The sequence below is a fragment of the Dermacentor silvarum genome, chromosome 9 (genome assembly GCF_013339745.2).
Source record: "Dermacentor silvarum isolate Dsil-2018 chromosome 9, BIME_Dsil_1.4, whole genome shotgun sequence".
Classification (NCBI taxonomy): Eukaryota; Metazoa; Arthropoda; class Arachnida; order Ixodida; family Ixodidae; genus Dermacentor; species Dermacentor silvarum.
In genome coordinates this window covers 135,400,121-135,418,790 of record NC_051162.1, presented here as the reverse complement: position 1 = coordinate 135,418,790, position 18,670 = coordinate 135,400,121, and the positions used below count along the sequence as shown (strand labels likewise).

The following is an 18,670-nucleotide window of genomic DNA, read 5'->3' as shown; positions in this document are numbered from 1 at the left end:
GCTAGAAAGAGGGTTTGTGTTTGAGCTTCCTCGTAACAGAATTAGGTTTTCTCGTACATTCAAATTACAATCCGACGCCGGAGGGTAAACAATCCGACGGCGAATCCGACGGCGAATCTGACACCGAATGGTAAAGTCGTACTTTACCATTTTTCTGACCGATTTCACGGTGATAAATTCAATTTCTGTTCGCCAAAACCTTGCACCACGTGGAGGGCCTGCGCGGTCGATGTGGTTGGGGTAGTTAGCCGATGATTTTCTCCGCCACCGAGCCGACATCGCACGCCGGTCGCCGACGCCAAATTTTCTGCGACACGGGGCCCTTAACGCTATCGCGTTAATATTTCATAGCTGCCAAAAGAATCATTGTGCTGCAGTCGTCGTGTTAAGAGGAAGCTTTAGCTCAGGCGCCGATGCCGCCTACTCGAATGCGTGAAAAACGAATAAATTCTTTTTTGACATTACCCCTGGGCCGATCTTAATGACGTTTATTGAATTTGAGAGAGCAAGTTAGATTATCTTCTTTCTGGGGTTTTACGTGCCAAAAGCAGTTTTGATTATGAGGCACGCCGTAGTGGAGGGCTCCGGATTAATTTTGACCATCTGGGGTTCTTTAACGTGCACTACTACGCAAGCACACGGGCGTTTTTGCATTTCGCCTCCATCGACATGCGGCCGCCGCGGCCGTGATTCGATCCCGCGATCTCGTGCTCAGCAGCGCAACGCCTTAGCTGACTGAGACACCGCGGCGCGTCAAGTTAGATTATAGTGACTGTTGGAAGCAAAATGTTAGTTTAGGGCCTGAAGTTACAACAAAAATGTTCAGTTATTTGTAAAAAAAAATAGAACCACGACATTTAAAAGTATAACTCTGCACTAATAAGAGATATTGCAGTTCTGTAAACTGCATCCATTAGAACATCCAAAACTGACAAATTTGGTTTATTAATTTATGTCTTACGTGGATTCGTTACACTGTTTACGAGGAATTTTCAAAAGTCCTACTCACATATAGCGGTGTACTATTTAAGAGCCATGCATAGTACATCACTTTTGTCCTCTTTAGATGTACTGTTAGTTAAATTTTACAGAGTTGTGATATAGCTTTGCATCGCTGGGTTAGAAAGTTAGAAACTTGGTAGTATCATTATCTGAAAATTTGTGATTTTCAACAATTTCGTTTAAAAATATCGATGACAGCAATCAAGAGTCCACTTTAAGCAGTCATTGTACTTCAACGTTTTCTTTTCAATGCAACAAAGCTCATCAAATTTAGTGCAGTGGTGGCCGATAAGAACGGTTTCTCCTTTCCCACGCATTTAGATATAGGAGCCCCCGAGCCAAAGCTTCGTCTTAAGCCCTGGTTGACCTTTCTTTACTGTGTCAGGGTTGAACTTTGAACCACTGCTTTATTCCAGGCGGTAGGGAGTAAAACGCATTGTTTTTATATAAAACTTGTACATTAGTACCTGTTTAGTCTGTTCCGACTTGACACGGTTTCTGGGGCCTTTGGATGGTTATTCACTATATATACACTAGGATAACTTGAGTAAAAGCTGGCAAAAGTTGCATTTATAACCCTGATTCCGCTAGCCATACTTTATGTTTCACACATTCAGTGATAGGACGTTGAGTTTTGTGCTTCTACTTGTTTTCTTTCCAGGCACGAAGTTCGACTTGGATGGAAATGAGAGCAAGGATTACTTGTTTACGAAATGGCTAGCTAGCAAAAAGGTGAGTGCGTGTCACAATTTGGCAAGATGAAATGCTCTGCACACTTAACAAGAGCCCATGAGAAATTCGAGAATGCTTGTACATGCAGATTAAATATAATAGTACACATATGTTGATGCGACAACAGTGCTTCCAACACTAAAAACTATTTACATTAACTTAGACGTTGCTGGACTAGTTATGCACTCACTCACTCAAACGCAACACCGTAGGGTTGATTGATTGATTGATATTGAAAAACTTGACGACACCATATTCTGCTTTTTGACATTTGATTGCTATATGAAGAGACAGGAATCATATGGCTTACATAAATAATATAATAGTGTGTTTCTGCTGCCCTTTTTGGACTTGCCAGGGCATGATATTGCATTTGTTCACGTCAGCATTTAGCACGCCATATGCAAGTAGTGATGCGCGCTGTGTAGTCTTAAAAACACTGCTGCAACAACAGTGTACATTTCGTGCAGATGCGCATTTTCCACGCAGCCTGTTTTATAGCCAGATTACCTGCGGATTATGTCACGTTTCGTTTCGTTACGGCTGATCTGTTGATGTTTCGTTCCACTTTAAACCCAAGCGCTTCTGGGAGTTGCACGTTACCTACGGTTCTCGCTCGGTAGGTCCCGTCGCATTCCATTAGGATGTGCTGAGTGGTCTCTGGATCTTTACTGCAACACACACATGCCTCATCTAGTTCCGAATATTTGTTCCGGTATGTTTTGGTCCTTAGGCAACCCGCTCGAGCCTCAAATAGCAAGACACTGCCCTGTGCGTTATCGTACAGATTTTCCCTTCTAATTTCTTTCTTCTCATTCTTGTAAATCTCCATGGTCCTTTTTGTTTCCATTCTTTGCATCCAATTCACGGACTCATTTCTCTCACTTTCTTTCTGATGACTCCTGGTTGTCTATTTACAGTTTCGATTATCCTGTACTTGGTTGCCAGCTTCCTTGACCTCTTTCATTCAGTTCCTCCACTCTGTGTCCACGCTTTTCATGTACAGATACTTGTGCACTTTAGCCGCCCATTTATTTTCATCCATGTTCCTGAGCCTTCAAAACTAATTTTGCTCTGTGCTTCTCTGACTTCAAAAGAGGCCCAACCCATATCACCCTGTACTTCCTCATTTGTGGTATTACCGTGGGCTCCCAAAGCGAACCGACCTACTGATCTTTGGTTAACTTCCAACCCCGACAAGATATCCGATTTTAAGCATAGAATGGCATTCGCGAACGTTAGCGCTGGCACCATTAATCCTTTCCTAATTCCACGCACGACCTTACTTATTTCGGCCCCACAGTGCTCTGTGTTTCATTATTGCTGCATCCGCTGCCCCTTTATTTTCAGATTATCTTGGTGGTTGCTTGAGTAATTCTTTCCTTCGTTTATGTATACGCAGAGGTACTTATATTGCTTCACTATGGGTATTACTTGCTGTTTAATTGACACCACGAAGTTGCTCGTCTCTTCATTAAAGATCGTAATTCCTGATTTCTCTGTTCTAAACTTAAGGCCTAGATTTGTCGCTGCGTTGCCACAGATATTCGCAAGTATCTGTAAATCTTTTTTTATTGTCCGCTAGTAGCACAATGTCGTCTGCTTACATCAGTCCAGGGACATTCTGTTGCACCATTTGTCCATTACGCATGTAAAATAAATCAAAACCTAATTCTCTGTTTTCCAGTCGTCTCTGTATACCCTTAACGTAAAGCGTGAATAACAATGGAGACAGAGTCCGGGCAGCCTGTAGTCGCGCCCCCTACGTATGCGCAGATAGTGCGTAGACCTTCCCAGCCACATTTCTCGACCCTGCCACAATCTGCACCGCCCGCCGCTCCTACTTCATCTTGGGCAGGGGCCGAGAGTTAGCAATCCTTAGCTGACGCCTGACAATCGTCCCATTTGTTACGCCTGCTGCACTCCAGGGCACGTCGCTCGTTATTGCCTCCGTCGCCTTCCAACTTCCAGCGACGCTGCCCGGCCGTTCCAGTACGGCAGTCAGCCCATGCGCCAATCCGCTCTTCGTCCCTCACAGTGGTATATTTCTAATGACGTCCCTGAATTTCCGTCGTGCCGCTCATCATCTCCTCGTCGACGATCGCTCTCCCCAATGCGTCGCCGACCCGCACCCTCCGACCAGAAAAACTAAGCGCCTCAGTTCAAGAGGCGAGAACTGCGCCATCTTCGAACTGCCCAAGTCCTCGCTCCTCTCCCGCTAACATGGTCGCAATATCTGTCGAAGATGTTCCTACACTTTCGCTTGTGGACACCGGCGCTGCCGTATCTGTTATGGCCGCCAAACTCTGTCGTTCTCTCCGCAAGGTGACCACGCCGCTCTCTGGTCTGTCGCTTCGCACGGCAAGCGCACAGCGCGCTGCACCTCTCGCAGCCTGTACTGCCCGTGTGCTTATACAAGGCATTATGTGCATTGTCGAATTTATTGTTCTTTCTGCTTGCTCACACGACGTCATCTTCGAGTGGGGCTTCCTATCCCGTCATAATGCTGTCATTGACTGCCCCTGTGTCAATATACATTCAGACAAGATTGCCTCAGTATATATGTCGTGGGTTCGATACCACCCAGCACCGGAGAAATTTTAAAGTCTTCCTTCGGCACATACCCGGTGCCCAAGTTGGTCCGACGGTTTGTTTCGAATGCTGTTCTCTTCAGCCAGCAGCTTGACCCATTAGACCATGGACTACCCAGTGCTTCAAGTTGGGGGAAAACGGTTTGAGACCCTGCCAAACAGGCGGAAAGAGAGACTACTAAAAGGGGGGCATGAAACTCCCAAAGAATGCTAATCGCATTAAAAGCTCAATGATGTGTCATCTTCACTGACTTACAAACGGCACTGCAGTTGCTTAAATCACCACGCACACAGAGTCAGCTCATCAAAGAGATCAGACGTCTACAAACTACATCGCAGCATTGTGTTGTGCGATGAAATACAAGACAATGGCCATGCTGACCTCCTTGCCGGAGCCGCACATGACAACTCGATCAATTGTGATAAGAATTTCGAGGAAACACGCTGCGAATGTAGTATCTCTACTGTCACGTAGCGTTCCTGACGTTCTGTGTATGCTATACAAACATTGAATACAAACTCGTTTAAAACATTGTCTTGCAAATTCAACATGCCGCGACGCTTGAGTAAACAAGACCAAGCGTGCATTCACCCCGTCAGGCTCAACGTGGTTTACGCCAACCTAAAATGCAAACTTCAGTGATTAGACTCGCCGATGTCTTCAGGGTACAGTGTTCCTAAGGACTTTCCGCAGGTTTTATGTGACCAGTGGACATTCATCAGACAGACAATCCCTTCAGGCTGCGATGCATTTGATCCACGAGTCTAGAACTGCGGGACGTTTATGGCCCGGGACGAGACACTGCTCTCGATAAAAGCACTACTAATTAATATGTTGAGAACCGTAGGGCTTAATAATGATCAGTTTGAGCTATATGCGCCCTTTGTATGTTTGTCTGATTACTGTGTGCATCATATATTTCTCCCAACACCGGGAGTAGCATGCCAAATCGACAGCCAGGCAAACACCTCCAGATTTCATTTTTTTTTAAAAGCATATATCTGTGTTAGTGCAGACCTTTGTAGAGTTGCACACGCACAAACGTGTGTGTAAATAAAATAGTAGCATTGTGCGCCCTAAAAAGACCTATGTGATAAAAGTGATCAAAGGAAACATATTTTTCCTCCTCTACGTGATCATCTAGTTTCCCACCAACATCAGTCATTTGTTACGGCTCCTTTCAGAATTTGCGAGTAGTTCCCCTCAGCACCTTCTACAGCGTGGACCACAAGCACCTTGCGGAAGACTTTATACGGATATCTTTCGTAAAGGTAGGAATTTGTGAAGCTTCCACCATGACTATAGAACTGTCGATATTGAAATTCATGCAACGAGCTTGTCGTTTCCATGAGTGGGCAAACTGCAACGTAATTTCAGACCGCAAAAAACGCCTAGTTTCAGATATTTTGTTGATATGTAGCATCCTCTATGCAAAACCTTACAATTGAAATACGAGTGGCTGCATCACGAAAAGCCCGCAAATATTTTTTGACACCGAAACTGAAAAAGAAAAGAAAACGCCGCCGTTTGGGCTCGCCAGAAGTTACGCATTACCCAGAATACCCAGCTTCTCACATAATCTCAGAGATTAATCGCCGCCTGCCGCAGCACACAGAGTATTGGAGGCGACGTGATGCGTCTTGCGTCATATCCGCTACAACCAACAGGTGCACGCGTCGTCTGCTTATGCCGTATTTAAGGGCTACGAATTATATAACAGAGTGTTGACTTGTGCGAGTTGGAACCGTTAAGTCATGATGGCCTACGTTTGTCCAACAAAGTGTATTTCGAAGACAGCGCTGTGTTCCCGCTATATACCTTCACTTTTTTAACACGAAAGTGTTTTGTGCCGGGTTTCACGACTGATTTCCGACAACGGATGTAACGTCCCCCATCAGGGAGCGGTGAAGCGAAGTACTGCATCGGGACACTAACGAGCGCCGCCAGGGTAGTCACAGCGCAGCGGAGATTCCAGCGCGGTGTAGCCACAGAATAATGAGCCAAGTGTAAACGGCTTCGTTGAAAATGAACTCGTCATTTTCAACGAAGCACTGTGTAATAAAAAAAGTTGTCGCAGTTTCACCTGAAAGGCGAAGCATCAATTGCGATAGCAAACTTGTAGAGAGCTATACGGAGTAATGATAGTAGCTTTATCAGCTGTATAAACTTGGACATGCAGCAGCACCGGCAACACGCAGAACTGATGTCGACGCCGTCGGCGTTTTGCCCGCGTTCGCTCAAAATGCGTGCGGCGTTGGTGACTGTTGCCGGAGCCTCTGATATAAATAGGCACTTGGTGCCGCAGCTAAACGTCGCCTCCCTTCCCTCCCCCCCCCCCTCCCCCATGGCCACTCGCGCGTCGGAAGAAGGCGCGTTTGCTCTACATATATGGTGATTGTAAAGGAGGAAAGAGACGCCTACTTCTGCAGCCCTTAAGGGAGCACGGCGCAGAACGCGCGTTTGTTCTCTGCCTTGTGTTCACTCCCCGTGAAAGCGCGCGCCCCTCGCGCCCTTTCACTTGCACATACAGCGTTCGGCGCGCGGCGACGATTTCATCTCCATTGACGTCATACGGAACCTCACGGCGACGGCAGAAATCTGCTTTTGAGTGTCCATATAATTGCTATCGCAATAAAAAAACATTATTCGAAGTGTCCGATGACAGCATTCGAACCCAGGACCACTAGTACAGAATAGAAGCCCGACATTCAAACAATTACGCCATGGACGCTATTTTTTTTCTTTATTGCATTGGTATAATAGTCACCACGTAATGACAAATTCATATTTTACAACTGTTTCATATGTAACAAACATTCCATACGGGGCATCCAATCGGGTACACACTTTTGCACTTTTTCCATTTCGAGAAATGAAATCAGAGACTCGCGAAAGTACTCTATAGCAGGGCGAGCATCAACGTCTGCATGGCGAACAGCCATGCGTGACGTCCAAATACTATGCAGAGCCGGTAACATAGTAATATCATGTGGAAAACCATCCTCGTTATCAACCATTAGGTACCTTATTCCCTGTGCATCCAAAGGTAAATCCTTCTTTAAGGTGCTTTGCAGGAGATCCCAGAAGAACACGCCATCCCGGCATTCCAGGAACCCGTGTTCAATTGTTTCAGTTTTGCGGCACAGGAAGCAGTGGTCACCCCTCGGAACAAAGAATCCCTCATCAGAAAGCCATGTCTTAACTGGCAAAGCGCCTGCATGTAATTTAAAGAAGAAAGTTTGCACCCCAGGACGCACAGGCATGCTTTTTACACGTTTCAGCATTACGCCACGGACGCATGCCCCGAAACGCGGCTTAGAACGCCCTTACCCATTTCTCGCTGGCAAATCAGTGCCTTGAGACGCCTGGCGCATTTCAACTCCGTTCGCCAACAGGACGCCGCGCACGAAGACAACATGCAACACGGTCGCCGGCCCGCAAGTCGTGCGCCTTCCGCTGCAGCGGACCGCGAGTTCATGAAGCAAACGTGCAACAGTTTCTGTGAAGGCACGTTTCACTTTCGTGTTCAACCGATTCCTATGAAAGAGAGACCAAGCATAATTTCTTTCCTTTCTTTCCGCACAGTCTCTTATCTCTCCCACGCGCAAGCAAGGAAGCGGTAAGCCAGCGCCGGAGGGAGCGGGGGGGGGGGGGGGGGGGGCGCACTTCTACGCTGCCAACAACCGCGATCGTCGCTCGCTCGCACCGTCTCTTATCTCCACACGGCTCTGACCTTTATGCGTTCAGTTTCCGTTGAAGCGATAGACCGCACGTACGTTCGCCGCTGCGGCGTATCCGCTTGCTGCCAGAGTTTTGACGGTCGTTGTCTGCAGTCATTCCGTGTGATCTATTCATGTTTGTTTGTGCGCGCTCACACCACGCTTGTTCATTCAGTTAGTAATAGTCGGGCCACATTTTCCAACGCACGCTACACATGCAATGCTGCCCGGATCGGCAGTGCAGCGCTACAGATGTGTCCCTTCGCACGCGCTGCCCACGGGAAGCGCTTCTCATCAACACCACCGTTTCACACGCGCCTTCTCGTGGTCATCGAGTCTCTCGTCATGTCGGTCTACTTACGCCGCAACACACCTCCTTACTTAATCAGCTCATGTTTACTACAATTCATATTGTCTTGTTTTGCGTAGCGTGCTCGTCGCCATCATGACTGCACTAATAATAAAAATTAGACCATTACCAGCTCTGCAGAATTGTCAAGATTGCTGCGACATCGTATTTACTACACATGTACAACAAATTTAACCCAAGAGAAATGGGATTGCAAATGGGCTTTAACGTGAAAACTGCCAATGCTTCTCCAGTTGTTCATTTCAAGGGTGCATTGAGCGGTCGCTGTTGGGCTCTTGCGTTCTCGAATATCGTTCAGCGTGGCTTGCTGTTCTTTAAGGCGTTGGTGAGCGAGAGTATGAATATCACCTCAAACATAACCCGATGAACACTGGTTCATACATTTCTGAAGGTATCGAAACGCTGCATGCTCACTAGTCACTTTCTATCACTGGTAACACAAGATTGCTGGACACTGTACAAAGACCTCGGACTAATTTATTGACATATGACTAGAATTATCCACACTTCTTCATGTGAAGACCACGTGAAACCCTTTCATTTAACTGAACCTGCTCTTTTCGCAGAAAGACTCCACTCTTCAGAAGGCTGCAGCCATATTCATGGAGTTGGCCACCTGAACCTGATTAGCACTGCGACATCAGCTCAAGCAGCGAAATTGCGAGTTTCACAGGCAGCTTTTACGGCATACTATGGATTTTAATCGTCAATCGCAAGGTTGACACTGCGTAACATCAAAAGTACTTTTAATGAAGCGAAGCTTTCTTTCTCTTCCAACCTGGATTTTGCGTGGCTGCCACGACTACTGTTGTCTGCTGCTAGGTTTCAAAGGTTATATCTGCACCAAGTTCAAGTATGTGACTGGCTTCGAATTTAACACATTAAGAACTGATTAGTTTTATTTTTGAAGGTGTTCTTGTAGACACAGTAGTTTGTGTCATTGTGGTGTGTGTATGTATTTCCCAACTGTGTATTGGGATAGCCGGCTCTTGTATAGGCTACCTTCCCACCGGTGTGCAATGATTAAACAACTTCTCCAAGGCTCTAATAAAACAGCTAATTAAGCATTTTTGTTAATTACTCTTCTGGTACGCTATTAGCGACAAACTATATCCGCCTCGTCGAAGAACGTTTCTGCAAAAACGCCACGTTCGCTATGCTTCTAGCTTTTTTATAAGAAATCTGTATGGTCTAAAGCAAAAAAATAAAAAAAATACTCTGTATTGTTTTGCACATAGGCTATATTTCCTTACTGCAAATAAACCATGAAGGAAAAACACGTTAGTTGATTATACAGGGTGCCCCAACTATCATGCACGAAGATTTTAATATATGCAAATGCCACGTAACTGGACAAAACCTAGGTATTGTTTGCCGTCACTTGGAAATACTCAGATTATTTTTGCATGCCGCCTAATTACATAATTAGTCTGAATTAATTAATAAACTTCTCAAATATTATAATCAGATGAAAAGTGTCAATGAGAAAATTGTACAGCAACATTAAAAACTCTCGATACAGCTTTCTCTTGCTCAATACGTGCTACAATAGAATTGTTTTTCCGAGCGTGAAAGACGCCCACGAATACACGCAAAGTACCTCGAGCGGCCAGTCGCGCGACTCTCTTTGTGCACCCTCTTTCGCATAATCTATGGTAGGATGTTGTATGCACTCGCGTTGCTCGCGTCAACTTTCTAAGAGCAGAGACGGTATTCTCGAACTGTCCCTTACGGGAATTTTATCACTTTCGCGAGATTACTCGGTACTGGACGGGTCCTTGGCACTGTGCGAAGATAGCGTGCATGCATGGTACAGCACCAGGAGCACTGACGCGTCCGATACTGAATCACGTGAAATCTCGCGAATGTGATGGCTTGAGAATACCGCACCAGACTTGACGGCATGGTAGTTGTTTGTAGGGGCTCGATTTCTTGGATTCAGAATACTGCTGAAGTAAGTAGTCAAGGGTTCGACGGAATACCTTCTGGTCAGGTAAAAGCATTGTTATTTGTGAAGCAGGTCAAATAACAATGCTGAAGTAAGTTATTTATAATGTACTGCAAGGTTTCCGTTCACACAGGTTGAAACGCAGAAACTCCTAATCAAAAGACAGAACCTCTCGTGAGATTGCAGACGATGCGGGTAAAATTGAGCGCGACGTAATTTTAACGATGAATATTCTCAGGCAATAACTTCTATACGTGCTAATCTTTATTTTGTAGACTGTGCTGCAGACTGGACCTAGAATGTTGTCGCTAGATTCAAATTACTAGTATTCCGTTCTCTATACAGACACCGCAAACGTCGTACGTCACGAAGCTTCGTACTTCCAGTACGAGGGCCGAAGCTCGGCCCTTGTAGCTCACTTTTTAGCGCCCTTAAACGCTGCTCTCCTGAACAGGATACCTTTCAAACATCTCCGACAGCCGTGGTTTTCATCGGCCTCCTTGCCGCGTTTTTTTTTTCCTTGTCATACTGTCGTTCGCAAGAAAGCGCGCGTCCTGTACCACGCTTCCGTCACGCTCTGTTTGTCTCACCTCAGTTTCACATGACTGGTTTAGGTATGTAAGAACAGGAGAAAAAAACGGGAAAATTGGGGGGAAAGGGTTTCTTCCTTTTCTTTCTGCACGGAGAAATGGCAAAAAGATATTTAAATTTCCAGATTGTTAGGAACGGGCTGGCGTTTCATCTCAGCGCTGCCATCCGTTGTTGCGGGTCGGAGATTATTCAGCCGCTGCTGCCTTCAGCCAAAGGGATGAGTACGTCCGGGAGTAAGAGCGAGAGAAAAAAGGGTTTATTTTACACTATTTACAGTGGCTCCAAATATGGAAGCCCTCCCCATGGGGGAGCACTTTGAAAGTCTCAGCTCACTACATGTCTGAGCACATATCAGAACAAGTCAGGACACACCACTGCACGCAAGGTGTCTCCTTATAAAACCTCGGTCTTCCCTAGTTGACCCGACTAGGGAATCAGATGACCTTGATGCGGCCAATCAGACGGGCCGTCTTGTTCGCTGAACTCCGCCTCCAATGTTGCACCTTCGAAGCAAGGACGAGGCAATCCGGAAACAGGGGGTTGACACTTCTTCCACGAAAGTCGGGGACCTGTTTCTTGCCCTCCGACGGTCATCTTGCCAGGGTCGGGAGAATAGCACTAATCCCCGCGTCTAACGAAGGGTTGGCGGCTGTGGTCGGTCGCTTCTAAGTGAGCTTCTAAGTCAGCACCCAAAGAATGGGCACTGCCGAGTTGGGGCGCCTGTTTGCCCGTCTCGTCGGTGTCTGGCACTGTCGTCGTCTGGACGACGCTCATGAAAGGGCCTGCCTCGATGGGAAACAATCAAAGAATGCGCATGGCCGTTTCGGGACGCAACAACATACACAATTACTTGCCATTCTCTGCTACGCAGCATACGATTCTATAGAAACCACGATGACAAGAAAAACGGCAGCACAGTTTTCAAGTGTCTTCGTTAAATGATTTGTTTCAGTTTCGTTTTGAAAGCGCAGTGTAGCTTTCAAATGTAGCATAATACAAGACGGCGTTCTGGCTGTTGGTTGAGGACTGGCGTCTGAGACTCCGCGAAGCACGTGGAACCGTCAACTTGGTGGCAAGGCCCTTGCACTAATCACCTACAGCTTCTAGGCGGCTGCAGGTATCTTCGCCATCTGCCAGTTGTGAATAAAACTGGTCTTTGGAAATGTTCATCACGAGCTTCGCTACAGACTCAGAGGTAAACGTGTTCGAAAAGTCGTCTACGTGCAATCAAATTTGAATGTGGAAGTAGCCGCGATAGATTCTAATCGATCGCGGCTACCATCTATTGGTTAGGTCAAAGTCATTTTGCAGTTTAGAATGATCGTCGAAACATTTAATATTGCGGTAGATGACGCAGTCGTCAGTGAACAACCTAACGGAGGATGAAAGGTTAGCGGGCAAGTCGTTGATGTATATTATGTATGCTTCAATATTTAGGTCACACCAGGCCAGTTGTCCTTATTGCAAAAATTACTTCAGTATACTCTATCTCACAAGTTACTTGCAGCATTCCAGAATGTACGAGGTGTATACAAGCAATATCCTTGAGTAACAGCTGTTCAGGGATGGTTGCCATATGTTGCCTACTCCTCTGGAAGATGCGAAAACCCTCCGTGAACGGCTGTTTTCTGCAGCTGCCAGCAGGCGGAGACACAAGTTTATGCTAGCGCCATTTCGGCAGCAGCTTGCATCCCCATAAATGAAATCGCATTTTCCCCCTTAAAAACCAGGCATGTAACTGTGTCAAGTGTTACATTGAACGACGTAGACTCCAAAATGCGATCTTTCTGAAAACTTTGAGCAAGAACACTGCAACGTTGAGCACAAAATATTTTTTCTTATATCTGAGGCGAGCAAAGCACCTCCACCAGTCTAGCATAGCAGCCAGCCCGGCCGTTGTCTCGGCGTGGTGTAGCGCGTTGCGAGAAACGCAGGAAAAAGATATTGCCTTCCAAAAAGGGAAACGTATGCTCTCGATTCAGCGTCAAAGATGACGTAGCTTTTATTGCTGGAATAATAAATACCACTATTTATACTGAAGTTTAAATTTTTCTCAAAATTTCCGAAATTTCCTGTAAAAAGATTTTTTCTTACTGCTTCAAATTTCCGGAAATATTGCATCCCTAGACTGGCTACATTAGGGCGCTGGAAAGTCACTTGGCACAGATAGAGTGCCAAGAAATTGACTTCTGCGCTTTATACGCACTCTGTTATATGATTCATGCGAGCATACCACCTGACTATTTTTTATTTTCATCATATGCCACAAGCCCATGCGTCATCATCACCATCATGATCGTCGTCATCATCAACCTATTTTATGTCCTCTGCAGGACGATGGCCACTCTTGCACTAGCGGATTCCCCTAACTTGCGACTGCGAATTTCCTAATTTCATCACCCGACCTTAAACCCGAACTTTCTGTCGACTGCGCGCCCTTGGCACCCATTCTGTAACTCTAATGGTCCACCGGTACGCATTGAATGAATCGCCTGCCCAGCTCCATTTTTCTTTTCTCTTAATGTCAACTACAATATCGGCGATCCCCGTTTGCTCTATGATCCACACCGCTCTCTTCTTGTCTCTTCACTTTACGCCTATTATTTTTGTTCCATCGCTCTTTGCGAAGTCCTTAACTTGTTCTCAAGTTTCTTTGTTAACAACCAAGTTTCTGCCCCATATGTTAGCACCGGTATTATGCAATAATTGTACACTTTTCAACGACAGTGGTAAGCTTTTAGTCGGGATTTTGGAATGTCTGCCGTATGCACCCCAACTCATCTTTCTTCTTCTGTAAATTTCCTTCTCATAAACAGGGTACCCTGTGAGTAAATGACCTAGACAAACGTAATCCTGCACAGACTCTTGAGGCTGACTCGGGATCATGATTTGTTTCCTTGCAAGACTATTGAACATTACCTTTGTCTTCTGCATATTAAACTTAAAGCCTGCTCTTTTTTATTTTATTTTATTTCAATAAACCCCTAAATGTCCTCACAACGAGGGTATTGCATAGGGGGGTGACAAAAATTGCATCACAAACAAGAGAAACGCATTAAATGAATAGGCAACAAGAATCAAAATGTGGCGGAACAACGCATTACATTGCTCTTACATTTTATTGGTTAAGGTCCTCAATCATCTGTTGCAATTCATTCACAGTGTTGGTGAACAGGACAATGTCATCTGCAACCCGAAGGTTGTTGTTATTTTCGCCGTTGATCCACACTGCTAGGACTTCCAGTCTAATAGCTTGAATACTTCTAAGCATCCAGTGAATAGCATTGGAGAAATTGTGTCTCCTTGGCTGGCCCCTTTCTTGATAGGTTTTTTTCACCTTGTGGAAGAGCAATGCAACTGTGAAATATTTGTAAATATTTCCCAAAATATTCATCTATGCTTCCTGTACTCCTTGATTACGCAATACCGCCATGACTGCTGGTATCTCTACTGACTCAAATGCCTTTTGTTTCATTATCTATGAAATCCATATAAAGAGGTTGATTGTACTCCGCAGATTTCTCGATTACCTGATTGGTGACATGGACGTGATCCATTGTGACCCCATGCCTACCCGGCTACAAAATCTATGCTCAGAGTCAAGCAACTGCTTTCCCCACCAGTCAGCGAAGTCACACACTCTGCACATTCATCCGGCCTTAGTAGCACGCCGCCAACCCTTAGTGTACATACCCGATATCGCGGCAGCGATCGATGCTCGCACGCCTGTTATTGATGGTGGTCAGGCAGTGATTTCCTTCTACGACGCTGTTCCCATTTGTCATTCGGTCGGCCCAAGCTCCCCTTTTTGCGCTGCATATTCGGGAACAGTGATATTGCTTGCCGCGCTCAAGGCATGCACTCTTTGTTCTTAACTATCTAGCTCCGATTTTTGGGTAACCTATATGCTTTTGAGACTTAGTTGACGCCTTTCATAACAAAGCCCTGTAAAAATCGAAACTACTGAAATGGAGCCATGGTATAGCAATGTATGACCTTGCAATACTCTTACGCGCTGCTTATCACCACTGGCTTTCTCATAAAACCTGACTAACGTTTTATTTCCATTATGTCACTTTTACAGGCGTAATGTTGTGAACAGCGTTTAGCATGCTGTTCTATATCTCGCTGCAGTTACGCGCTATCTCTTAATTTAGATGAGCGCACTAATATGCAAGACGTTGGTAACCACAACAATTTGGCAAAAATTGACTGGCGGTCTGATTGGTTCATGATCACATAAAAGCAGTGCTAGCAGAAGAGACAGGATAGGAATCAGTGTATAACCACTGCGCTGTTCTAACAACGGTATGCATTTGACCAAACGCACCGATCATGAGGCGACAAAAGCAGCACGAGCATTAGCTTCTTATTTTGATCAAAAGCTCAAAATTTGCAGCTTTTCGGCGGTATGTGCACTCTGATAATACAAAAGGCATTCTCGTATTTAAATGGTATCAGAGACACAATGCGTAATTAATCACCATTATCAACCTTTAAAGCTATCCGCTCCTGTCGGCTCCAATCATTAAGGTTTCCTCGTAATATGGAGACATCCGTCATGTCAACGTAGATGTGCGCTGGCAGGCGTCACATTCGTTTTTACCCGTGAACAGCCGGTTGCAATTTCGCCAAGCATTCAAACGGCCATTGGAAACGACATTCCACAAGGCAAACGGGCATGTCAGAGAGGACATGAAACACGTTCCTTAGCCCAGGCATCACATCGTGGGCAGAATTACTAGCTCGTCCCCTTCTTCGTCGCGGGTAGAAGCAAGCCTTAGCGATCATGAGAAATTTCTATTGCCAGCGATAAAGGAAGCGCTTGAATCCGCCAGCACGGAAAAGGGAACATTTAATTTCATGAGGAATTCCTTCCGTGCTTTAAAGGTTGCGTTTTGCTTTGGACTTCCATTGGATAATTCAACCTTTTTCCCGGATATCGAAACCATTATTTCGCCAACAACCAAAATATGTACGTTCTCAGGTACCTAAAAGTGTTTCTTGCTTCTAATTCATGGCAATAACAGCGAAAAAACAGCCATTGAGAAATAAAGGGAAGAGCAAAAGGCCATTAAAGTCATTTCTTGAACACAAGTCAGCACGATACACCATGGCTGAGAAACAGCCTGTCTCCTAGTTTTCATCCCATGCAAAGGCTTTCCTGCCCGCCCGAGCAAAGCTCTTTCCGTAGAAATTTATTTTAGCAGGAAGCTCACTAAAGGGTAGCTGGTATGGGCGTCCTATACTTCCAAGCGAAACTAGTTGCGTCCTGGCGGCAGCGGATCGCACTTGTTCCGACGTCATTGCTGGATTTTGGGCTTCTGCTCTTAAAGCGTGACAATGAGGCTCGCTTCTCTGTGTACAGAACGAAATAAAGGGAAACCGAGGGCTCTGATTTTTGGTAATCACAGCTACATGAAGCCAACGGATATTGAGCTCAAGGAAAGCATTTGTTGATTTAATTTAAATGCAGAAATGATAAGCTAATAGGAAATGTAAGTGGACGGAAAGACGACTTCCTCGTCGAAAAGTTGCTTCTTCGTCCACTTTCATTTCCCTTTAGCCTTATCATTTCTATACTTCAATTAAAACTACAAATAAGTTATCGGCATTTTCCTTGGATTCATTATCTGTTCCCATATGGTCCCGTGCGTAGATGATTTCAACATTACATTGTATGAAATCCTAAAAAAAGTGAATGTTTTTTTTTATTATTGTACGCACTATAATTGCGAGAAACGACCCCAAAACGTTTTAGTCCGTCTGTATAAAAGCGATGAAATTAGAAGAGCCTTGCAAGACATGACCTGGGGAAAAGCTGCTGGAGAAGACGTAATAACAGTCGATTTAATAAAAGACGGAGGAGATATCATGCTTGAAAAGCTTGCGGCCCTTTATCCGCAATGCCTCACGACTTCAAGTGTACCAGTGAACTGGCAGATTGCCAACATTATGCTAATCCATAAGAAGGAAGACGTTAGAGAATTGAAAAATTATAGGCCCATTAGCTTGCTTTGAGTACTGCATAAAATATTCACCAAGATAATTTCCAGCAGAATCCGGACAACACTTCAGTCAACCAAGAGAACAGGCTGGCTTTAGGAAAGGATATTCTACGATGGATCACATCAATGTCATCAATCAGGTAATCGAGAAGTCTGCGGAGTACAATCAACCTCTCTATATGGCTTTCATAGATTATGAAAAGAAATTTGATTCAGTTGAGATACCTGCAGCCATGGAGGCATTGCGTAATCAAGGATTACAGGAGACATACGTGAATATCTTGGGAAATATCTACAAAGATTCCACAGCTACCTTGGTTCTCTACAAGTAAAGTAGAAAAGTTACCTATCAAGAAAGGGGTCAGGCAAGGAGACACAATCTATCGAATGGTATTCACTGCCTGCTTAGAAGTATTCAAGCTCTAAGACTTGGAAGGCTTAGGAGTGAGGATCAACGGCGAATATCTCGGCAACCTTCGGTTTGCAGATGACATTGTCCTATTCAGCAACAATGGCGACGAATTACAGCAAATGATTGAGGACATTAATCGAGAAAGTGTAAGAATTGGGTTGAAGATTAATATGCAAAAGACAAACATAATGGTCAATAGCCGGGCAAGGCAACAAGAATTTAGCATCGCCAGTCAGCCTCCAGAGTCTGTAAAGGAGTACGTTTATCTAGGTCAATTCCTCACAGGGGATCCTAATTATGAGAAGGAAATTTACAGAATAAAATTGGGTTGGAGTGCACACGGCAGGCATCGCCAAATCCAGACTGGGAGCTTACCACTGTCGTTGAAAAGAAAAGTGCACAATCATTGCATTCTACCGGTGCTAACATATGGGGCAGAAACTTGTAGGTTAGCAAAGAAGCTCGAGAACAAGTTAAGGGCCGCTAGAAGAGCGATGGAAACAAAAATTTTAGGTCAAACGTTAAGAGACAGGAAGAGAGCGGTGTGGATGAGGGAGCAAACGGGTATAGCCGATATTCTAATTGACATTCAGAGACAAAAATGGAGCTGGGCAGGTCATGTAATGCGTCAGATGGATAACCGGTGGACCATTAGTTACAGAATGGATACCAAGAGAAAGGAAGCGCAGTCGAAGACGGCAGAAAACCAGGTGGGGTGATGAAGTTAGGAAATTTGCAGGCGCAAGTTCGAATCAGCTAGCGCAAGACACGGGTAATTGGAGATCGCCGAGAGAGGCCTTCGTCCTGCGGTATATACAAAAATAAGCTGATGATGATACATGTGACGCGACGCTTTTCCTGGCAACAGCCGGCAATAGGAGCTTAAGTAGGAACGGAAATGCTTTGACTGTATGGTGCGTGGTTGGATGCTGCTTAGATGGCACACGCAGGGACACAAACCTAAAACTGACACGGTGCTTGTCCGTTTCGTGCCGGTGTCCCCCTGTGTGCAACCTTAGCAGTGCAGTGATACGCCAAGCAGCTCCCGTCGAAGCACTGCTGAACGGAAGTGCCTCTTCTATCAGAGCCTCTAGTCAGATAGGTAGTTTCGCGCGTAGACGTTTCCTTCTAAAATTACTAGAGGGAACTCTGGCGCTGCGAAGGTTCAGCTAACATAGGAACGATGTTTGATACTGCATGACCTTCGTGTTTGTGGCTTCAGACGTTCTGGCGGATTTATACACTGCGTTTTATCTGCCTTGATCGGCCTGAGTTACGAAGGAATTAAAAATTTTT

At 45.3% G+C, this 18,670-nt stretch overlaps 1 protein-coding gene across 3 annotated transcripts in view; it reads left to right on the top strand.

The window, feature by feature from the left end:
* LOC119464417 (kynurenine aminotransferase-like) overlaps window positions 1-9,482 on the top strand; it is a 54,714-nt gene extending 45,232 nt beyond the window's left edge. For all 3 annotated transcript variants that reach the window (XM_037725376.2, XM_049655730.1, XM_049655729.1), the window contains 3 exons: window positions 1,664-1,734; window positions 5,511-5,597; window positions 8,982-9,482. In XM_037725376.2, coding sequence (XP_037581304.1) covers window positions 1,664-1,734; window positions 5,511-5,597; window positions 8,982-9,035 — 212 coding nt within the window. In that variant the 3' untranslated portion in view covers window positions 9,036-9,482. The remainder of the gene's footprint in view (window positions 1-1,663; window positions 1,735-5,510; window positions 5,598-8,981) is intronic.
* Window positions 9,483-18,670: the final 9,188 nt, after the last annotated feature.